The 19,141-nt window shown below is 36.6% G+C and overlaps 3 protein-coding genes across 11 annotated transcripts; 2 read left to right on the top strand and 1 right to left on the bottom strand.

Annotated features, from left to right (window-relative positions):
- Positions 1-2,818: 2,818 nt before the first annotated feature.
- Positions 2,819-5,274, top strand: LOC104104423 (uncharacterized). Of its 9 annotated transcripts, none has more exons than XM_009612503.4 (4): positions 2,819-3,020; positions 4,447-4,507; positions 4,618-4,906; positions 5,010-5,274. In XM_009612503.4, the coding sequence occupies exons 1-4, from the start codon at positions 2,907-2,909 to the stop codon at positions 5,050-5,052; spliced, it is 507 nt and encodes a 168-aa protein (XP_009610798.1). In that variant the 5' UTR covers positions 2,819-2,906; the 3' UTR covers positions 5,053-5,274. The 9 variants fall into 9 exon arrangements, 8 of the variants coding, with proteins under 8 accessions (XP_009610798.1, XP_018629042.1, XP_009610800.1 ...); XM_018773526.3 differs by having other exon boundaries at positions 4,618-4,928; positions 5,010-5,173; XM_009612505.4 differs by having other exon boundaries at positions 2,821-3,020; positions 4,618-4,901; positions 5,010-5,173.
- An 896-nt stretch (positions 5,275-6,170) lies between these two features.
- On the bottom strand, positions 6,171-16,253 carry LOC104104422 (plastidic glucose transporter 4). The gene is made up of 14 exons (XM_009612502.4): positions 16,083-16,253; positions 15,507-15,787; positions 14,119-14,233; positions 13,247-13,314; positions 12,898-13,030; positions 12,717-12,816; positions 12,513-12,625; positions 11,052-11,145; positions 10,785-10,938; positions 9,920-10,066; positions 9,763-9,836; positions 7,360-7,448; positions 7,067-7,181; positions 6,171-6,584 (listed from the first exon to the last, which is right to left on the bottom strand). Exons 2-14 carry the CDS (start codon positions 15,763-15,765, stop codon positions 6,402-6,404), a joined length of 1,644 nt encoding a protein of 547 aa, XP_009610797.1. The 5' UTR covers positions 15,766-15,787; positions 16,083-16,253; the 3' UTR covers positions 6,171-6,401.
- A 1,121-nt stretch (positions 16,254-17,374) lies between these two features.
- Positions 17,375-18,043, top strand: LOC138904636 (uncharacterized). The gene is made up of 2 exons (XM_070193141.1): positions 17,375-17,615; positions 17,802-18,043. Exons 1-2 carry the CDS (start codon positions 17,375-17,377, stop codon positions 18,041-18,043), a joined length of 483 nt encoding a protein of 160 aa, XP_070049242.1.
- Positions 18,044-19,141: the final 1,098 nt, after the last annotated feature.

The following is a 19,141-nucleotide window of genomic DNA, read 5'->3' as shown; positions in this document are numbered from 1 at the left end:
GAAATTACGGGCCACAGAATTCCATTTGCGGCCTCAAACAATGAAGGAAAAATCTACAGGCATTTGTGCAAATTGCGGACCGCACATGAATTGTGCGTCCACAAAAGATGGGCTAAGGGTCAAGATCAGAGAGAATGAAAATAGACCAAGTCCAGCCTCAGTGAATTGCGGACCGCACAAGATTTGTGTGGCCGCACAAGATTGCCTTGCGGTCACAATCCTAATATTGCGGACCGCAGAAAGGTACCTTGTGGTCGCAGTTCTAAATTTGCGGACCATAGAAAAGTTGCCTCGCGGCCGCAGTTCAGAATTGTGCAGCCGCAGAACTCCAGCTCTTGTCAAATAAAGAAATCTGCGAACCGCACATGGAATTGTGCGGCCGCAGAACCTCCCGAGGGGCATTTTTATCCGAGATTATCAGCCTTATATAAATAGATGAATTTCACAAAATTAGGTCAAGTTTGAACCTCTGCAATTACTGTAACCATTTTTCTTTGCCATTTTTGAAAGTATACTTTGTTTTGGTGTATTTTACAATAGATTTAATCATTTTAAGCTTTAATTATGAGTTTAATTAGTCTTCTCTATTTTCTTCAAATCCAAGTATGAGTAGCTAGATTTTTACTAGGGTTGTGACCCAACCCTAGTGTGTAAACCTTATGGGTATCTAATTTAGTGCGTGTTTATGATTGGGTATTTATTATTTAGCTTAGTTCATGCTTTAATTTTGAAATTATTAGTTCATGCCTATTTGACTTAGTCTCTACTTAAGAAAGAGAGACCTAGTCTAGGATAACGTAGCCAACAAGAAATTGGGTCAATCAAGAGATTGATTAACCCAATTAAAGGGTTTAACCTAGAGATAGTAATAACCCGACTTGAACTTTTATTAACTATTTTGTGTGAATACCCATTTGGTCTCGAGAAAGCCAAATTGGGCAAAATCACTCTCTGACCGAGAGGTATTGAGTGGGTAATTTATAGTTGATAGCTATAATACACCTCAACCAATAAAATAAGTATTAAAGTCTTTATCCCATCAGGCGAACACCTAGGTAATGGTCACAAACCTAGGCTTTTTATCAATTTGAAAAAACCTCAAAAATAATTATCGCTAGTCTTCTTTCTTTATTTTGCAATCCTTAGAATAAAACTAAAAATAGAAAACAAATTTTTGTGTGGAAATTCAATCTAGACAATTCAATCACTCACATTGAAATATATACCCCTAACTCCCATCTTAGCTCCATGTGAATTCGACCCCGACTCTTAGTTGAGTTTTATTATTGCAAACGACCGTTACATATCTCTATTGAGGTGTGCATTTGGACGTGATCACTTGACGTTGTGCGTAAGATCTATCTTTCAGCGGGCATGAGTGCAGTTTGCTTAAATTTCTGACCTTGAAAAGTTTTGCTTTTTTCAGACTGGAAGACTTAAAACACTAATCGCAGTTGTTGTTGATGCATACTAGGCAGTACCTACGACAAGGATATAAACTTTTTCATCAATAAACAAAGCGACATTAAATACAATGGAATATAGTGATACACACTGCCATCCACAATACTAGATGAAAAAATACAATGACTATACAGTATTACACAGTGACAACCACAACTTAAAAGTATACAACAACAAACTTACAAGCAAAAACTTATTTTCTGCATAATTATGCTTCTGACCTCAACTACGATATACATTGAGATACATAATTATACAGTAAATATTTTGATACCTACTTTTACTTGATGTATGCACCTTAAACTGAAGTTTTTCCTTTACTGCCAAATGCTTCATGATTTTGATTGTCGTAGCCTTGTTTTTATAAATTTGACCTTCTTCTACATCTATGTGTGAGGGTCAGTTATTATTGTATTTTCATCAGATTCTGTATCCTGCCAGTCTTCTCTATCCCCAAACTCAATCATATTAATTGTATCATCGTTGTATCTTTCTTGTATAACTGAGCTTTGTGTACATTCTGAGGAAATCACAACAGAATTTAAATTGTAGCAGATCATGTCCATATCCTTTTCGCTCGATGTTATACAAAGGGGATACATTGTAAATTTAGAGTTTTTTCCAGCTCAAGATATACATATACAACCATATTATTGTGTATCATTATTGGTGGAGAACCATTTTGGACAGTGTATTTGATTTCAATAGCATTCAATGAAGTATCTATCATAAGTTGTTTCAAAATCACGTCTACAAAATCTTCAAAACTTATATTTGGAGTAACTATTACATCACCGATATTGTAATCCACAAAACTATTGTCAGCATTCCACCGGCCACCATATTGGATAAAAATTGGTAAATTTGCCATTGAAGTAGCCGAAATTAGGTCAAAATTCACTAATTCCTTGATTGATTTTGATTGTATTTCGTAGTTTCTTCATCAAAGCTGTATCTACAGAGAAATCGCGAAAGGAAATTGTTGCTTCTTCAGTAAAATTGATCAATTTTGGAGTGAAATTTGGAGCTCCTTTTGAGAATTTTTTGAGAGAGAAGGCCGTGATTTACACAATGTAGGTCTTTGTGAAATTGATACGCTTGAAAAACAGGGAAGGAAGGAAGATCTTTAGCGTGATTCTCGGATGGAAGAATCCTTCCTTGAGTGTATCTCTAATTTTTGGCTACTTTTGGTAAGTGTCTAATTTTGGACTAGAGGTTGATAAGTTTGAGTTTAAATTGGCTATTTCTGTACTTTTTCCTTTTAAAAACTGGCTAAACTCTAATAGCCGGTCCAAAAAGTGGCTAACTCAATTAATTTTTCGAAAAAATACAGTTTAGGGTCTCTATTATCTAGGCCCATTACGGTAATTGAACGCCGAACAAATTGTCACACGGCAAAACGGGTTAGAGTCGGGTCTCCACCAGGTTGGTGATCAGCAGCAATGGAAGAAGACGACGATGGAAGGAGAGAAGCTGCGATAGCATCAGTACCATCTCTACAACCCAATTTTACCTCTAAAAAGGGTCTTAACCCTGCTCAAATTTCCAAGTTTCAAGTAATCCCTTTTGTCCTCTTCATCACTTCAGTCAATTTTATCATACGATAAAATATCTAAATTGGACCAACCTTGTTGTTTGAAATCATACACCTTAAAAATTAGCTCCATTTATTCTTCTTTTTTCTCTCTGAAAAAGTAGTAATTGCTGAATGTGGTGGGAAAACCAGGATTTTTCGTTGGTTGTTTTTCTAGATTATTCCTCACTTTATTCATTTATTTCCAGTTTTGAACTTGTGCTTTGCTAGGAAATTTGGTTGATGTTACTTTGCAAGTCTGTGATGCAGCAAGTAACCAAACTTGTATATCCTTAAAACTACATATACATTGGCTGAATACATAGGACTAGAGGAAGTTGTAAGTCTTGATATTGGAGGTCTCTTTTCTTGTATGAGCGGATGCAGAGCTAGCAGTGTCATTTGTTCGCTCTTTTATGTTTGAATTGTGCAATATAAACATTTGCTAACAGTAGTCCAAGGCAAAATTGAAAAAGTTGAAATACATTGAGTTGTTATGCTGAAAACACTATAATTAATAGAAGGGTGTTAAGTTGAAATACATTAAGTTGTCTGCCTCACTTCCTTTATGTAACGTGGAATTAAGCACTTGCAAACTTTTTCAATTTATGAAGGGAAATTTCACTTGGAAAAGAAAATGTTCCATACGTTAAAATACATCGCACTATTTTACTCAGAATGCTATAAGCGATTGTTGGACACTTTTAAGGTTCTCAATGTTTATCCACATATATACTTTGATGTTCCAATTAATGGTCCCTTAAACATTTTCTCTAAGTCGTGGAGTAAGGGATTTTGTGGTTTTGGGCCAATCGGTTGGATACATAGTTACGAGATGATTAAAGCTCTCCAAAATTAATATATCAAAAGAATACTGAGGTACAGGTCAGCAACAACACTGAATGAATGATCTGACAAAGAGAGATTCAAAACTTGTTTGCCGAGCTTGGTGGCAGGGATGGTAAGTTCAGTGTTAAATCATGCTATCGGATACTGTTGAACCTATTGGAATGTTGAAACAAACATTATGGAAAATGTAAAATATAGGTATCTCTTTGTCAGATCATTCATGTGTTGTTGCTGACCTGTACCTCAGTCTTCTACAAATTTGTACTTTTGGTGCAGGAAAAACCTTGTAATTGAATTGGAAGACATTCTGGGTTTCTTAGACTCATTACTCTGATAGGAGGCAACTCCAGGCACTTTGTATACATTCAGTACCTACTTGGTACTGTTTTATTATAAAACTTATTAAAAGAACTTGCTTGCTGAGCTACAGGTTAGGGACAACATCAATTGACCATATGGAATTTGGATATAGAGATGCGTGTGCATTGTTATTTTTTTGTTCTTTCATCTTAGTATGACTGGATTGATCTTTTAAATATCATATGCGTTGGATTTGCCAGGAGTTGCACCGAAGACGCTTAAAAATAAAAGCAAGATCAAAGGTCAAGGATAAATCAAAAGGTGTGTTGTTTGATTCCTCCGCACTTTGTTTACATTTTCAACTATCTTTCTGTCTATTTGTTTTATTGTTTTCTATTGACAGTGAATTTCTAGTCAACATTGTGATGAAGAGAAGTTTTCAGGAACTCTTGCTGAGGTGGGAAAGTATCATGGTAAAGATGTCAATGCCAAATGTAAGGAGGCAATGGGTGAAAAATCAATTAAAATAGTTGAAGATTCTAGAATTACATTGCCCATAAGTAGTCTGACGGACCTTTCATCCTCACAAGAAGACAATTTAGTAGGACATTCACTGTCAAAAAAGCGGCAGAAGTTGCATTGGGGGTATGATCTTTCAAAATGTTTGCTATTGTTAGAGCAAACAATTGGATTTAATGCCATAGCAAATTTAACAGTATGGTACCATAAGTGTGGCATTTTGGTTGGTTATGTTTCGTTTCTTTTGCTTTTTGACTTTGTGTACTTTATGTTCTTATTAATCGTGCCTATTGACCAACTGTAGGCTTGATACCAAGGAGAGATGGGAAAGGAAATCCAATATGTAGAGATATCAGCTTCTGGAGTTTGCAATGCTGCTGCCATGTTAGATTGCTCCAAAATCCATTGGAGGCAGCGTCTTTGATCTACGGGTCAAATATAATAGATATATATTATGAATTAAGATGATTTCTGACTAAATTATCTCCCTTGTAAACCCAAGCTTTGAAGTGTCAAGATGTATATTGATCTCTAGGTTTATGAGGAAATGGGAATTAAGCCTCGGCTTAGGTGTAGATCAACCAATTTCTGCTAAATCGCTTTGATTCTTAAGGGCTTGAACATTTCACTTGTAAATGTGTGTGTGTTTTACTTGCTAATCGATAATGTTTTTCTTGCAAAGAAAGAAAGAAAGAAAGAAGAGATCATATAGTCTGAATATCCAGCTAACTGACTAGGAGTATGTTGCCTCCTCTTTATGTCAAGTGTCAACGCCGCCCAGTACCTTTTATGCTCTCAAACTGGTTTGTCTGGAACTGACGACTATCTTCTTAAACAAACTATATGGGTGTTTTAATTTTCAGAACACTGGCCCCTCTACACTGGGTTAGCATTTGATAGATTATCCGAACATCGAGTGATCTAGTTATAGGGTGGAGTTCAATTCGTTATCTGGTATTTGTTTAGTCATTTAGATAATTGACTTGAGAGGAGCTTAATGCACCGGGCTGCCCTTTAGTACCCACCTTCTGTGGATTCAACTTCTGATGCAACATCCAGCGATGAATCCAATTAAACTTCTTCATCAGGTATACATAATTTCAGTAACTAATCTCCCTAATACTGCCTAAGAATTACTGATTTCAGCTGCGGGCAGAAAGGTTTGAACACAGTTGAGTCCAGTATAATATTGTCGTCCCTCTGGTCAAAATAACCTATTTCAGGTAGGCAGTGAATGTCAGATGACACCTCATTTTTAACAGATCGAAGCTTCACTGAAGTAGTAAATAATCAAAGGCTGAGAAAACGTTTGGAGATGGATTTGGAGACTAATCATTTTGGAATAGAACTATCAAGCAACTTGCATTTTGGCATCTGAAGATAATCATTTATAGTATCTATTATCATCTTGCGTACCTAAGCTTCACTGATACACAAATATTAACGCCGAAAAAGTCTTGAGATGGATTCTGAAATACTCATTTATACGTGGATAATCTTTCATATCAGTTGCATGTTTGTTACAATGTCACACCATTCGTGATGCCGAAGTACCAAGAAAATCAAACAGACGTCTAAAAGGGTAAGTGATACAAAATCCAGTCTCAGCAACGGACTTCCACTGGGAGTATCTCTTCAAAATCCAGACCACTGGATGGCGGAAGCTGAAATTACTCAGCTGTTCATATGGTACCACTCATATTGCTGGGCTTAACTCACGCTCTATATCCTCCAGTGACCGCCCCTTTGTCTCCACGACATTACTGGCTATATACATAACAGCAAGAAGACAAACTGATGCAAATCCCAGGTACACCGTACTGATCCCAAATTTAGTTACAACGCTCAAGAAGTACAGACCAATAAAGAAGTTTGATATCTGTTCAAGGAGAAAGACGAGTTAGCTGTTAGAGATAATAAGTAAACATGGAGTGAATGAACCTTCGATTAATCTGACAATGCTGCAAATACCACCACAATTAATTCCTACTTTTTCATATTTATCTTCCTACAGCTCATGCTGGGAAAATAACAATCAAAAGCAAAAGATACTTCTTAAACGAAAGAAGTAAACAATAACACTAAAAATCAGAGAGCCAAGGGACTACTGAGTTTGGTTTTTCAATAAAATACACATTCTCCTTAGCACCCTGGCATGTTATATTACCCGAGAGGCGTGGCATTGAGAAATATGCTCAGAAGACATTTGAGTGTACTTCTGTCAGCACACATTTCAGCTTATTGTGATGTTAGGACTTTGGCATAAAAGTTTGCTTCCAGCATAATCACGGAACACCATAAATGATGTTTATAGCAGTTATAACCTTTTGTTCGTCAAAAAAAAGAAAAAAGAAGACTCACCCAATGCATCCCCAAAGACAAAGCCACCGCTTTTGCCCTAATTCTGGAGGCAAATATCTCAGGAAGTAGAAGAGCAGGAACAGGACCAGCACCAAGTGAGAAGGACAACACGTAGCTGCAGAAAAAAAGGTAACAGGAAATATATATACATTTCATTTGCATTCCTTTTTTAAAAAATAAAAATAAAAATTGCATTGACAAAGGAACAAAAATGGCCAAAAAACAGAAGAAATTGCTCCGGTGGAAAAAAGAAGAAGTAATGATCTAACAGCAGGGAAGCACATGATACTTACAGGACAGTACCAAGAACAGCTAGTGTGCCAGAATATGGTGTCAGGACCTTCCAAGTGAAGGACAAGGAAAGCAACATCATTGATGCAGCCTGTGAAAGGAGAATATGATGAGAATCAGAATAAGATGGATAGAACAAGATAAAGCTAAAACAGAATAAATCAGAAACAAGCCATAAATCAGGAGGATAAAAGTGTCATGTCCCTCAGGCCTCAGCATATGCATGCATGGGTTACAGCTAAAGAACCATCTTAGCATTGACGACTAGATGCAAAAAGAATGAGTTCAACTGCCAAGGATTGATTAGGATAAGACCGTGCAAGTCTTAGGCAAGCTATCCCATAGAGCTTCATGTTGGAATTTTCTCTGCGGGATGCTTATAGTTATGGAATATTTCAAAGACCTCAAGTTTACCTATATAAGACTAACTTTCCTTGTGATTTGGAATATTGTACTCACTCCTTATTTTGATTTTTTCATAACAAAACTTGTTGAAATGATAAGTTTTTTATATTTTTCATAAAAGTACCCTTCTCGGATATTAGTTATTGATTGGAAAATTTTCACAAATCCATCTAGGTTACATTTCTAATACTTACATTAATCATGGGTTGAGATATTACGTTCACTTCCTTATTCATAACGATATTGAATTCAAATAATAATTTGTTATACATCCCGAACTTGACCCATTTTTACCTTAATTATTAGGTGCTATATTTGTAATACAAAGCTCTATTCAATTTTAAACAAAAATCATTTATGCTATCTATATTGGAAAAATAGTACTATATGTGTGCTAAAAAATAAATATAGATAAAAAAACAAACTCAACAAGAAATTTTAAATAAGAATTAAGAGAGCCAAAAAAGAAAAAAAGGAAAAAGAAAAATATACGATGCTTATCACTTCTTTAATCATATCACATTGAACTCATTTCCTCATTTCATTAATGGACTGCTCGAAGTTTGTTCACAACCAACGATGAGGCTTCCACTAAGACGTGAAATGGCCATGACATTCATAGAAATATGCAGGCGTCGAACCAATTATCAGTTGGTATTATCCTAGAGGTGCGTCCCTTCCCCGGACCCTGCGTGAATGCGGGATACTTTGTGCACCGGGTTGCCCTTTTTTTTTAGTTGATATTATCCTAAACTTTGGGGTAAAATTAAGTATAATAGAGTGGAGAAAAAATGAAGATTCAAATCTGAAGGTATATAATCTCTGGACCTTAGCTTCTAATGGTTTTCCATCTCGCTTCAATGAAGCGAAGAAATCTGCAGGGTGCGAACTTCCACACCCACAACCTATTTTGTAGGTTCATATACTTACAGTTTGTCTATTAATTGGGAGAATTACACGTTTCTCCATTTTCAGTCAAGGGTACACAAGGACATCTTTGGAATAATAGAAATATTCTATCATTTAAATCAATCTTGTTACAGAAAAACCGAAATAAGGGAGGCTACTGTAAAACCTTAAACTACGAGGTAGGTTAAGGTCTGTGAAATTCTCTGTTATGGTTATGATTCTATGTTTCACATTATCATCTTAGAAGTCTAAGATTCACAAGGATATGATTCCAAGTTTTCACATTAGCATCTTAGAAGTCTAAGACTCACAAAGAGAAGTCAAATGCCATGACTTTTGACGTTTGGATTAGAAAACGGTTTGGTTCTGTATAGTTTTGGTCTCCTTCTAAAGAAAAAAATGTTTGTGTTAGGATTTTGCATTTGGTTTTGGAAGAACTGGTCGTGTGCTGTAAGAATTATTTTCTCAAAACACCAACTTAGCAATTTATGGTTTTATGGGAAACAAAAACAATGGATGTTTTTTTCCAAATCAAAACAGTTATTTCCAAACAGGCCCAAGCAAAGTGGTCTAGATATCCCTCTAAGCAAGGATATAAGGTTTTTAACCAAGAATATCAATTTTGATCATGAATATATAAACTGAGTTTTACATTTCTGTAGGTTCTTACAAACCATAAACAATAACAGAAAATGATTAAAAAAATGGTTTATTTATCACTTAAATTCAAACGATAAGATTCGTCATTGTCTCTACTACGTACATGAATTGCATCACACTATGACAGGGTATAACGTTGCTAGTGCTAGAGATAGTTAGAATTTCTGGAAATACAAGGTCCTTCAACAAACAAAGATTTTGAATGTTCTGTTTCGATGAAGATTTTTCTGTTTTTTCATGTGTGTATATGTGTGTGTGCGCGCGCGCGCGTGTGCCCATCCAAATGCTACCAAAATCTTTAAATTGATTACATGTAATAATCAACTAAAAGTAAAAATATCACTCCTCAAAGGATTAATGCAGTTCAGCTCCAAGTAAGTTGTATTTTATTTTTCACATATAAACTCCATCAAGGACTCAAAGTGACATACCATTCCAGTAAAGCTTATGAGCAAGAGACTCTTTCTTCCTTGTTTGTCCATCAAAGAGGATGCCACCATTGTCCCTGGATGAATATATACCCAATTAGAAAAATATATTCTATAGTTAGTAACAGATGTTCTCGAAACTCTTGAGGAGAAGACTAACCAAAGACGTTGGCTGCTCCAACCAGAGCACTGGCTGCTACATCAGATGAAATTCCAGCACTTCGGAACACTGCAGTGGAATAATAGACCACAGCATTTATCCCAGCGAACTGCTGGAACAAGAACAAAGCTGCACCAATGCTAACAACTGCAATGACGACAACAATTAGACCATTTTGGTGGTACAATTGTCTCATTTTGGTTGTACAATTATAGCACAGAAAAATCAGGAGCTCAAAATATCAAATACGTTTGGAACTATGGAACGAGTGACCATAGACTGATAATATCACATTAAGAACAAACTCAGGTGGAGAACTGTGTGCGCACAAGCATAAACTCAGGCTTTTATTGTCTGGAGAATAATTAAGTTGTCAGTAACAGTTCTTTTCCAACCAAGAAGATTATGAAGGTCACGAATTGAGGAAGACAACAGAATTTAAGGTACATTATTCTACATATTTAGACCCAAACACCGCCCCTCCCTCCCCAAAAAAACAAAATAGGCAAAGTTGATTAAGGAATAACAAGAAGAAAAGAAAAGGAGATACATGCCAGACTAAAACCTATGCTTCAGTGATAATTAAGGTTTGGAACTTAAGAAAAATAACTGAGAGACGTTTTTCTTTATTGCAGCAGAACAGAACTACACACCACTGTTTGAAAGTTCCTGACAATGGTGGCGCATGATAATAGCCAAAAGCCGAATGTTAACAATATGACAGCATGTACAGAAATTTAAGTACGTTCTTAAACAATATGACAGGAAACTATTAGACCTAAGGATATAAAGAACTGAGGTTCACACGCCTAAACAGTCACGTATCATCAACATTATCTCCAATACTTATCGATCAAAGATATACCTTTCCAATAACGGCTACTAAAAAGATCAAGCCACCCAGCATCCGGTTCTGAAGAACCCTGCGCAGAAGCTTCCAAATCACCCATAACCTCAGCAACTCTTTCTTTACCATATAGCCTTTTAATAGATGTCTCAGCTTCAGAAATTCTTCCTTGCTGCCAAAGAAAAGTGAATAGTTTAATTATAAGTCTCCGACATAGATTTTGGCAGTAGAAAGAAAATCCATAACGAAGATTTCAAGCTAGAAAGAAAGATCACATGAGAAAACCTGAAAGAGCCACCGAGGACTTTCTGGAGAAAAAGCCATTCCTAACGCAAGTAAAACAGATGGAATAAGTGCTATACCAAACATTGTTCTCCACCTGACATGAATTGGGAGACAAGTAACTTAATGGATTTAACATTAACCCAAAAATTTAATCATTAACGCGAGAACTGCAAAGGTTAGACAAATCCATGCTCGTTAGAGTTTCTGAGGTCTGGCAACTACTAGTTGTAGAACCTTATTCATTTGTAAACAAGGTAGATGCAAAAGATATCAGTTAGAAACGCCAATAAGAAATAGTCAGTCATTCAACTGGCTGAGGAGAGATATATGGAAGTAGAATATCCAGTAAGGCCCTGAAATAAGTAAATAAGTAAATAAATAACATTAACAGGTAATCCTGTGGGGGCCTGCTTGCTCTGGCTTCAATTAGAAAAGTTAAAATTTGGAGGTACACAACTTGATTTTGGTGCTTCCAATAACATCCAAAATGGTTGCTTAGAGAAAATATTTCCTAAGCATGAACATTTTTGGCATCTGGGACATTCCAAAAAGATCATTGCATGTCAAAACTACAGAAACAGAGTATTGCTATCTGCTTTAGCACCAAAAGCTGGAGTATGGCACTGCTAATAGCAATTAGAACCATTGCTGATTAGAAGTAATCGTTTTACTTCAAATTCTTTCTCAAGGAAAACCAAAAACAAGGCACAAAGAAATTCCCTGATAAAAAGATCATAAAATCAATGCAAGACTTACAAAGTTTTGAAGTATTTGGGAAAAAAATAGATAATAAATTGCATAAGTACTAAATTAATTTTAAAAACTTAGAAGCCTGCCAGTAAGAATAGAAATACAGTAGTAACTGAACTAAAATTAATATGTATTTAAGTTGTAATATTATCAATAGAAGACGCATGACTATAAAGAATGAAAAATACATAAAGGTTAAAAATAACAGAAGATACATAAGCAGACTAGAGAATGAGGCACCAAAGTGATAAATTCTGCCAACTACCCCAACTTTGATCTCAAACTTGTCTAGAATTATATTAGACGCCTATTGGTTCTGGACTAATCAGTCCAGATAGAATCATTCATGCCATCTTGTTGGAATTTTCAACAACAACAATTCAGTATAATCCCACTAGTGGGGTCTGGGGAGGGTAATGTGTACGCAGACCTTACCCCTACCCTGGGGTAGAGAGGCTGTTTCCGATAGACCCTCGGCTCCCTCCCTCCAAGAACTCCCCACCTTGCTCTTGGGGTGACTCGAACTCACAACCTCTTGGTTGGAAGTGGAGGGTGCTTACCACTAGAGCAACCCACTCTTGTCTAATCTTGTTGGAATTTTCTTCTGTCAAAATCTTTTGGAAGGCCTATGGATGACTTCATGTACCAATCATTTAAAAGTTAAAGTAACTAAATTGTTTTCTGCTGTGAACATAAGTAATGAGAAATTACCACAAAGGATTTCCAGACAGAGGCAATCCAGCCACTAGTGCAGCAAGGATTCCAATGCAAATGAATAGCTGATTGACAGTTCCGAGTGTGCCGCGAATTTCTGTAGGTGAAATCTAAGCACCAAAAGTTTGTCAGGATGCTAGGAAAAAAAGTAAAACCATTGAAATAGTGTCAAAAAGGTGTAAATTTGAGTAAGATATACACCTCAGATATGTAAAGTGGCACAATAGCAGATGAGATGCCAATGCCAATTCCAGTAAGTAAGCGACCAATGATCATAGCCTGCACACTCTGGGCAGTGGTACTGGAAGTTTTGACATCATATCAGATACTTGTGTCAATGGTAATGATCAGACATTGTAGCTTTAACTATTAAGGTACATACCATAGAAACGCACCAACTGCAAGTGGAATCGCATCCAATACAAATGTCTTTGTTCGGCCAAATTTATCAGCCAGAGCTCCCCCAGTAAATGAACCAACAGTGGCGCCAGCAAGAACTGTGCTAACAATCCATCCTAATCAAAGCAATCAAATAAAAATTTGGTACTCCTATATCTGAACAAGGCTTGCCAAATTAAATTTTGCCCTAACACAGCCAAAATATTAACTCAGTGACAGAAAGGCTTCATAAAGGAACTGACCCTTTCCAGCAGCTCGGGAACCAGTAAAATAGGATAGTAGTCCATTGAAGCTATATTTCACATAAGAAAAACCATTCAATTAAAACTTGCCTTGTATAACAGTGTTCTCGACGATCCCAAGATCCTTAGCTAGGTATTCAAGGGCACCATTCACCACCCTGAACCAGAAAAATGACAGTTATCACTAAATAGCACAACAGAAACAGAGGTTACAAGTATAAACTGCCAGGCTTAGAATATACATGAACTAAAAATGCTTTGTCGGCTTGGAAAATGCCTGAACTAAATATGCTTGGTCCAGTCTAACTCAAAGATAGAGCAGACAGCCAACCAGAACTGAACCAATTCATCTATTTTTAGAATTTCTAAGCATGGCGGTAGAAACACTCCCCTATCCCATTAGAACTGTCCCATTCCCCTTTCTGTGGGTTCTCCAAGAATTATGTCAAGTTTATTAAAAAGAAACTTTTATCATTCAACTTCCCATCTTTTGGATGAGTTGTTATCGAGAAGGTATCGGGATCTATTTAAAGTTCAGAAAGTTGTTTGCCTCCCTTTTTGGGCCCCATTTGTTATTTGTATAACATAAAACTTAAAGTTATACCTTGAAATTCATAAGTTTTAATTATATGAGGCGAGAAGAAAATTCGAAAAGTTGATAGGGAATGCAAACTACGAACAAAACTTTGAGTTCCGCTCACGAGAATACACATATTTTTTGCTTATACAATCAAACGGCTGAAGTGGCAACCAAGACCAACTAAGAAAATATTGTGATTACATTTTCTTTGGTTATGGTGTGGGTCCAAACCAGCATTCACAGTCTACTTCCAACTGGTGTGTAAAACAAGCCAAACCTGGGGACACCCTTACCTTAATGGAGCGGCAACTATGATAACATATGTAAGGCAAAATAACAGTAAACGAATGCTCTTCAAAGTTCAATCAGTATAATGTCATACCCTAGGTGATACCCAAATAAAATTGCTCCCAGACAAGCTACACCCACATAGGGCAGTACTGATCCAGATGATTGCCCTTGAACTTTGAGAGGTGCTGCATCCTCAATATCTCCTCCTGCCACGCACCAATAGACATGATTGTTAGCAAGTTTCATGGCACCATGCAGGACCTTTATTTTGTTCCCATTCAAAGAGAGGCAGTCGGGTTGCAGCTTATTATTCCAATAAAATTCTTAGTACAACATACTCTGCTGATGCTTAATTCACATGGCAAAACAATGAGAAATATTCCTTTTTCCAAAATGAAACCTAAACACAACCTACTTCGAACAGATAGCTCAGGTGGAAAAGTGAAGTTAAGTTTACTAAACCTACATGTTCTGGTTGTTTCAGGAAATGAGATCCAAAACTAAGAAAAAGATAAGAGAGAAAAGAAAGACTTTTCACTCGGTTCCCATCCCGGATGAGAAAACTTAATGTTCTTTAACTATCTTCCCTGCATTATAACCATCCACCGGATATGACATCTCCTACTCATAACCTGTGCATGCAACCAGTGGCGGAGCCAGGATTTTCATTAAGGGGAGTCAAAATATAAAGAAATAAACTCACCAAAAAGTTAAGGGGTGTCATTATATAGTATATATACATATTTTAAAAAAATATTACCGAGTTATACAGTGTAATTTTCCGGTGAAAGGACACCCCTTTGGAGCATGTGGCTCCGCCACTGCATGCAACCAGTTAGGACTACCCACCAATTGCTAAAGTTGACCATTCTCACCAAATTACAACTACCCCTACCACCATACCAGTAGTACAGCACCATAGCAACTGCAGGCCCAATTATTACCCAGTTTTAGTCGCCCATCCTTGTCCCTTCACCAAATCAGAAATGCGGTGATATACTGTTAGAGAAGGCAAAAAGGAACTAGAGTGCACAGTTCTTTCCACCTTATGTTTGCAACATAGCATAATTTAGAGCTCCTTCGCAGGTATAAGCAGAAACTGAGCCAATGTGGAGCAGTTGCACAAATGATCTGTAAGTGAAGACAGCAACAAACTGCCTCAGAATTCAATCCAATAGAGCTAATCCCTACAGTCCATATGAGATGCCGAGACAAGGTTTAACTAGACCATCATTGTGTCCCTAATCTCGTTAAGGAAGAAAATCTACCACAATAAGTCTTACGTGTCAATGAACAAGGGCATAATCTAAAAATGATACCAAAATATCATATTTTCATCACGCACAAGGACATCCAGAATTCCACACATAAATGGAGCAGAAAGTTGAGGCCGTGGTCGCAAACAACAATCAATTAATCAACCGAAGATATAATGTTGATTCAGTAAATAAATAAGAAAAGGAGACTTCTGACGTGTACCAGAAGCTCGAACACGGTGTGATCTGGCCTTTGCGGATGAACCAAAGACACTTTGAACAGTTTTCCTAGCACGGGTAAGTTCGATCCCCATGGAAGCAGATTCCATACCGACTCCGAAGCAACTACTTCTCTCCGGCATCCGGAGGCTTCTAGAAGCTAATGAAGTATTCCTTTTCAAGTCACCAGAGCCTTGTAAACTTCTACGATTCTGAAGGCCAAAACCTATGTTGCCTTTGACTGTGAAAGTTGAAGCTTGCATTTTGAGAGCCTTTTATGTTTACCTGCGGAGAAAACGTAGATATAACGGAAAAGTCAACAAAATAAACGGCAATAAACAAAGCAATACACAGGCGCCCATACTCCACTATTATTATCAGTCAAACAACGTTCATTTCATCGTCTGCACTAAACAAGTAATTTTATCCAGTTCAAGCACGACAAATCAGAAATCAAACCAGATTTGAAGCAAAGATAATCTAAAAGAGCTCGACAGCCGACAGTATGAAAGACAAATAAGAGAAATGGCTTTGAGATTGATAATTGAAAAAGCAAACAACTGGAATTAGGATCAAATACAGTGGAAATATGCCGAGTGAAGAGTTGAAGTTGATGATAGAAAGTGAAATCAAAGCCGCTTCTAGATTTGGCTTGTTGAACTCGTCTCCAGGAGCATTTGTGCGTCTGATAAAATTATATTTGTAAACTTGTAATTGAGACGATAGTGGCTTTGGGAAGTCCGATTAAAATGGCCTCTGTTTGCTTACCGTAGTTATTAACAACGAAGTTGGTGTAATTCACCCCTTTTTCTGTTATTCTCCTTTTTATTTATTCCCTTGATTTTATTTTTATTCAGCAAAGTGGTAGGCATTTATATATTTACAAAATTAGTGTAAAGTTCAGACATAAATCCTGATTTAACATGGCTAGCAAATTTAAAATGTCGTTAAGATATATAAGAAATTATAGTAGACGCTTTAAATAAAAACACTACCATTAAACCATAATATATATGGAATAAATAAGGGAAAAGGGGACTAAAACTAAAAATAAATAAAAAAGAAGAAAGTAGAAGGAGGGGGTTATGGATAGAATGCAGTTGGATTTCAGATTAGATTTCGGTTAGCGTTGGAGATGTCGCGGGCAGTACATGACGTGGACGGCGCTCTGTTCTCTCGGCATTGCTGATTCATCACACGTGAAATTTGGAAGTAAAACTGGCGTTTATATGACCGTCGTGGGCCCGTGTCCAGCTTATGGGTCGGCCCACCCATATAGTGACTTCTCATTCAGCTCAATGTATTGCTACATTACTGTTATAAATATATTATATTATTGATTTTCATTCAGTATTTCGTTATAAATAAGTTTCCTGAAGAACCTTATCCATATGAGATTTTGCCGTAAATATGTTTATCTATTTAGTACTCTATTGAAAATAAGCCTCATCCTTTCGGTACTCCGTTATGGATAAATATTACACATGATAGAAAATTATCTATATCTGGTACAACAGTTTAGAGTAGCAGCTTACACATCAGCTTACAAGCAGCTTGCAGTAGCAGCTTACACAGCAACTTCCTTTCTTCTATAAATAGAGGAGAATTCAGTTCATTATGTACATAAGTTTGAAGTTTGAATAATATATCAGTTTCTCTCTATACTTGTCTTTACTTTACTGTCTTTATTTTATAACACGTTATCAGCACGAGACTCTGCCATCTCGAGAAAATATTTTGAAAGTATCAGAGGTACGAACTTTCTTTTTCTAAATAATGTCAAATCTTTCTAAACTTGAGTTTGTAACCCTGGATATATCGGACAAAAGCTACATGTCTTGGGTGTTTGATGCCGAAATTCATCTTGATGCGATGGGTCAGGCAGACACCATCAAAGATAAAAATCATGCATCAGACCAAGACCGTGCCAAAGCAATGATATTCCTATGCCATCACTTTGATGAGTGCCTGGAAATGGAATATCTTACTGTTAAAGATCCAGTCATACTGTGGAATAATTTGAAAGATAGATATGACCACCTAAAGATGGTTGTTCTTCCACATGCACGTTATGATTGGACTCATCTAAGGCTACAAGATTTTAAATTTATCAGTGAGTATAATTCTACTATGTTCAGAATTATTTTCCAATTGAAACTATGTTGTGATAATATTACTGATCATGATATGTTGGAGAAAACTTTCACCACTTTTCATGTCTCGAATATGCTCCTGCAGCAGCAATATTGAGAGATGGGATTCAAAAAGTATTCTGAACTTATCTCACATCTTCTTGTAGCCGAGCAACATAATGGGCTATTAATGAAAAACCATGAAAGCCGACCTATTGGTTCTTGTCTATTCCCTGAAGTGAATGAGACGAACTTCCACCAAGCTAAGCGTCGAGGAGGGCGTGGCCCCAGTCGTGGTCATGGACGTGGTCGGGGAGGAAACTCTAATCGAGGTAATAACAATGCACCAAAGAACCCTCCTCACCACCAGCAGTGGAAAATGAAGGAACAAAAGCATGAAGCCGTGTAAGTAGCAAAGCCATAAAATGCATGTTATAGATGTGGAGGAAAATGGCACTGGTCACGTACATGTCGTACGCCAAAGCACTTGGTTGAGCTGTATCAAGCCTCCCTGAAGAAGACAGAGAAAAATGCTGAAGCAAATTTTATTTCTGAAGATAATTTAGACTTCATGCATTTGGATGCAGCTGATTATTTTGCACTCCCGGAAGGAGAAACAAGTCATGTGATCGGTAGTGAATCTGTAGAAATGTAAATATTTTAATTTTTGTTGTTTGTAGTAGATAGTATGGTTATGTAATTGTTGTACATAAATAAAAGTTATGATTTGAAAATGATGTTTACTATCATATTTATTTTGTTTATGTCATTTTGAAGAATATGGATAATCCTCAAATTGTGTTTGGATCAGAGACCAATCATGAATATATTTGTGTAATTGATAGTGGAACAACTCATGCCATACTCAAAGATTAGAAATACTTTTCTTATTTGCATAAGGAAAAAGCAAATGTTTCAACAATTTCTGGTAATATAAGTTTGATTGAAGGATCCGGAAGAGCTATTGTATTTCTGTCTAAGGGAACAAAACTTATTATCGATAATGCATTGTTCTCCTCCAAGTCCCGAAGAAACTTGTTGAGTTTTATAGATATCCGCCGAAATGGGCATCATGTTGAGACAATAAATAAAATGAACGTGGAATATCTTTGTATTACAAAGAATATTTTTGTCCGAAAATGCATTGTAGAAAAGTTACTAACTTTATCTTCTGGCTTATACTATTCAAAGATTAGTACAGTTGAAGCACACTCTATTGTAAACCAGAAGTTTACTGATTCAAATACTTTTGTGCTTTGACATGGCCGTTTGGGCCATTCCGGATCAATAACGATGAGACGAATTACTGAAAATTCAAGTGGGTATCCATTAAAGAACCTGAAGATTCTTACAAATGATAAATTTTCTTGTGATGCTTGTTATCAAGGCAAAATGATCACTAGACCATCACTAATGAAGGTTGGTATTGAGTCCCCTGCCTTTTTAGAACGTATACATGGGGATATATGTGGACCTATTCACCCACCAAGTGAGTTGTTTAGATATT

The sequence above is a fragment of the Nicotiana tomentosiformis genome, chromosome 2, assembly GCF_000390325.3.
Source record: "Nicotiana tomentosiformis chromosome 2, ASM39032v3, whole genome shotgun sequence".
NCBI lineage: Eukaryota > Viridiplantae > Streptophyta > Magnoliopsida > Solanales > Solanaceae > Nicotiana > Nicotiana tomentosiformis.
The sequence above is the reverse complement of the archived record's forward strand: the minus strand, read 5'-3'. Positions and strand labels throughout refer to the sequence as shown.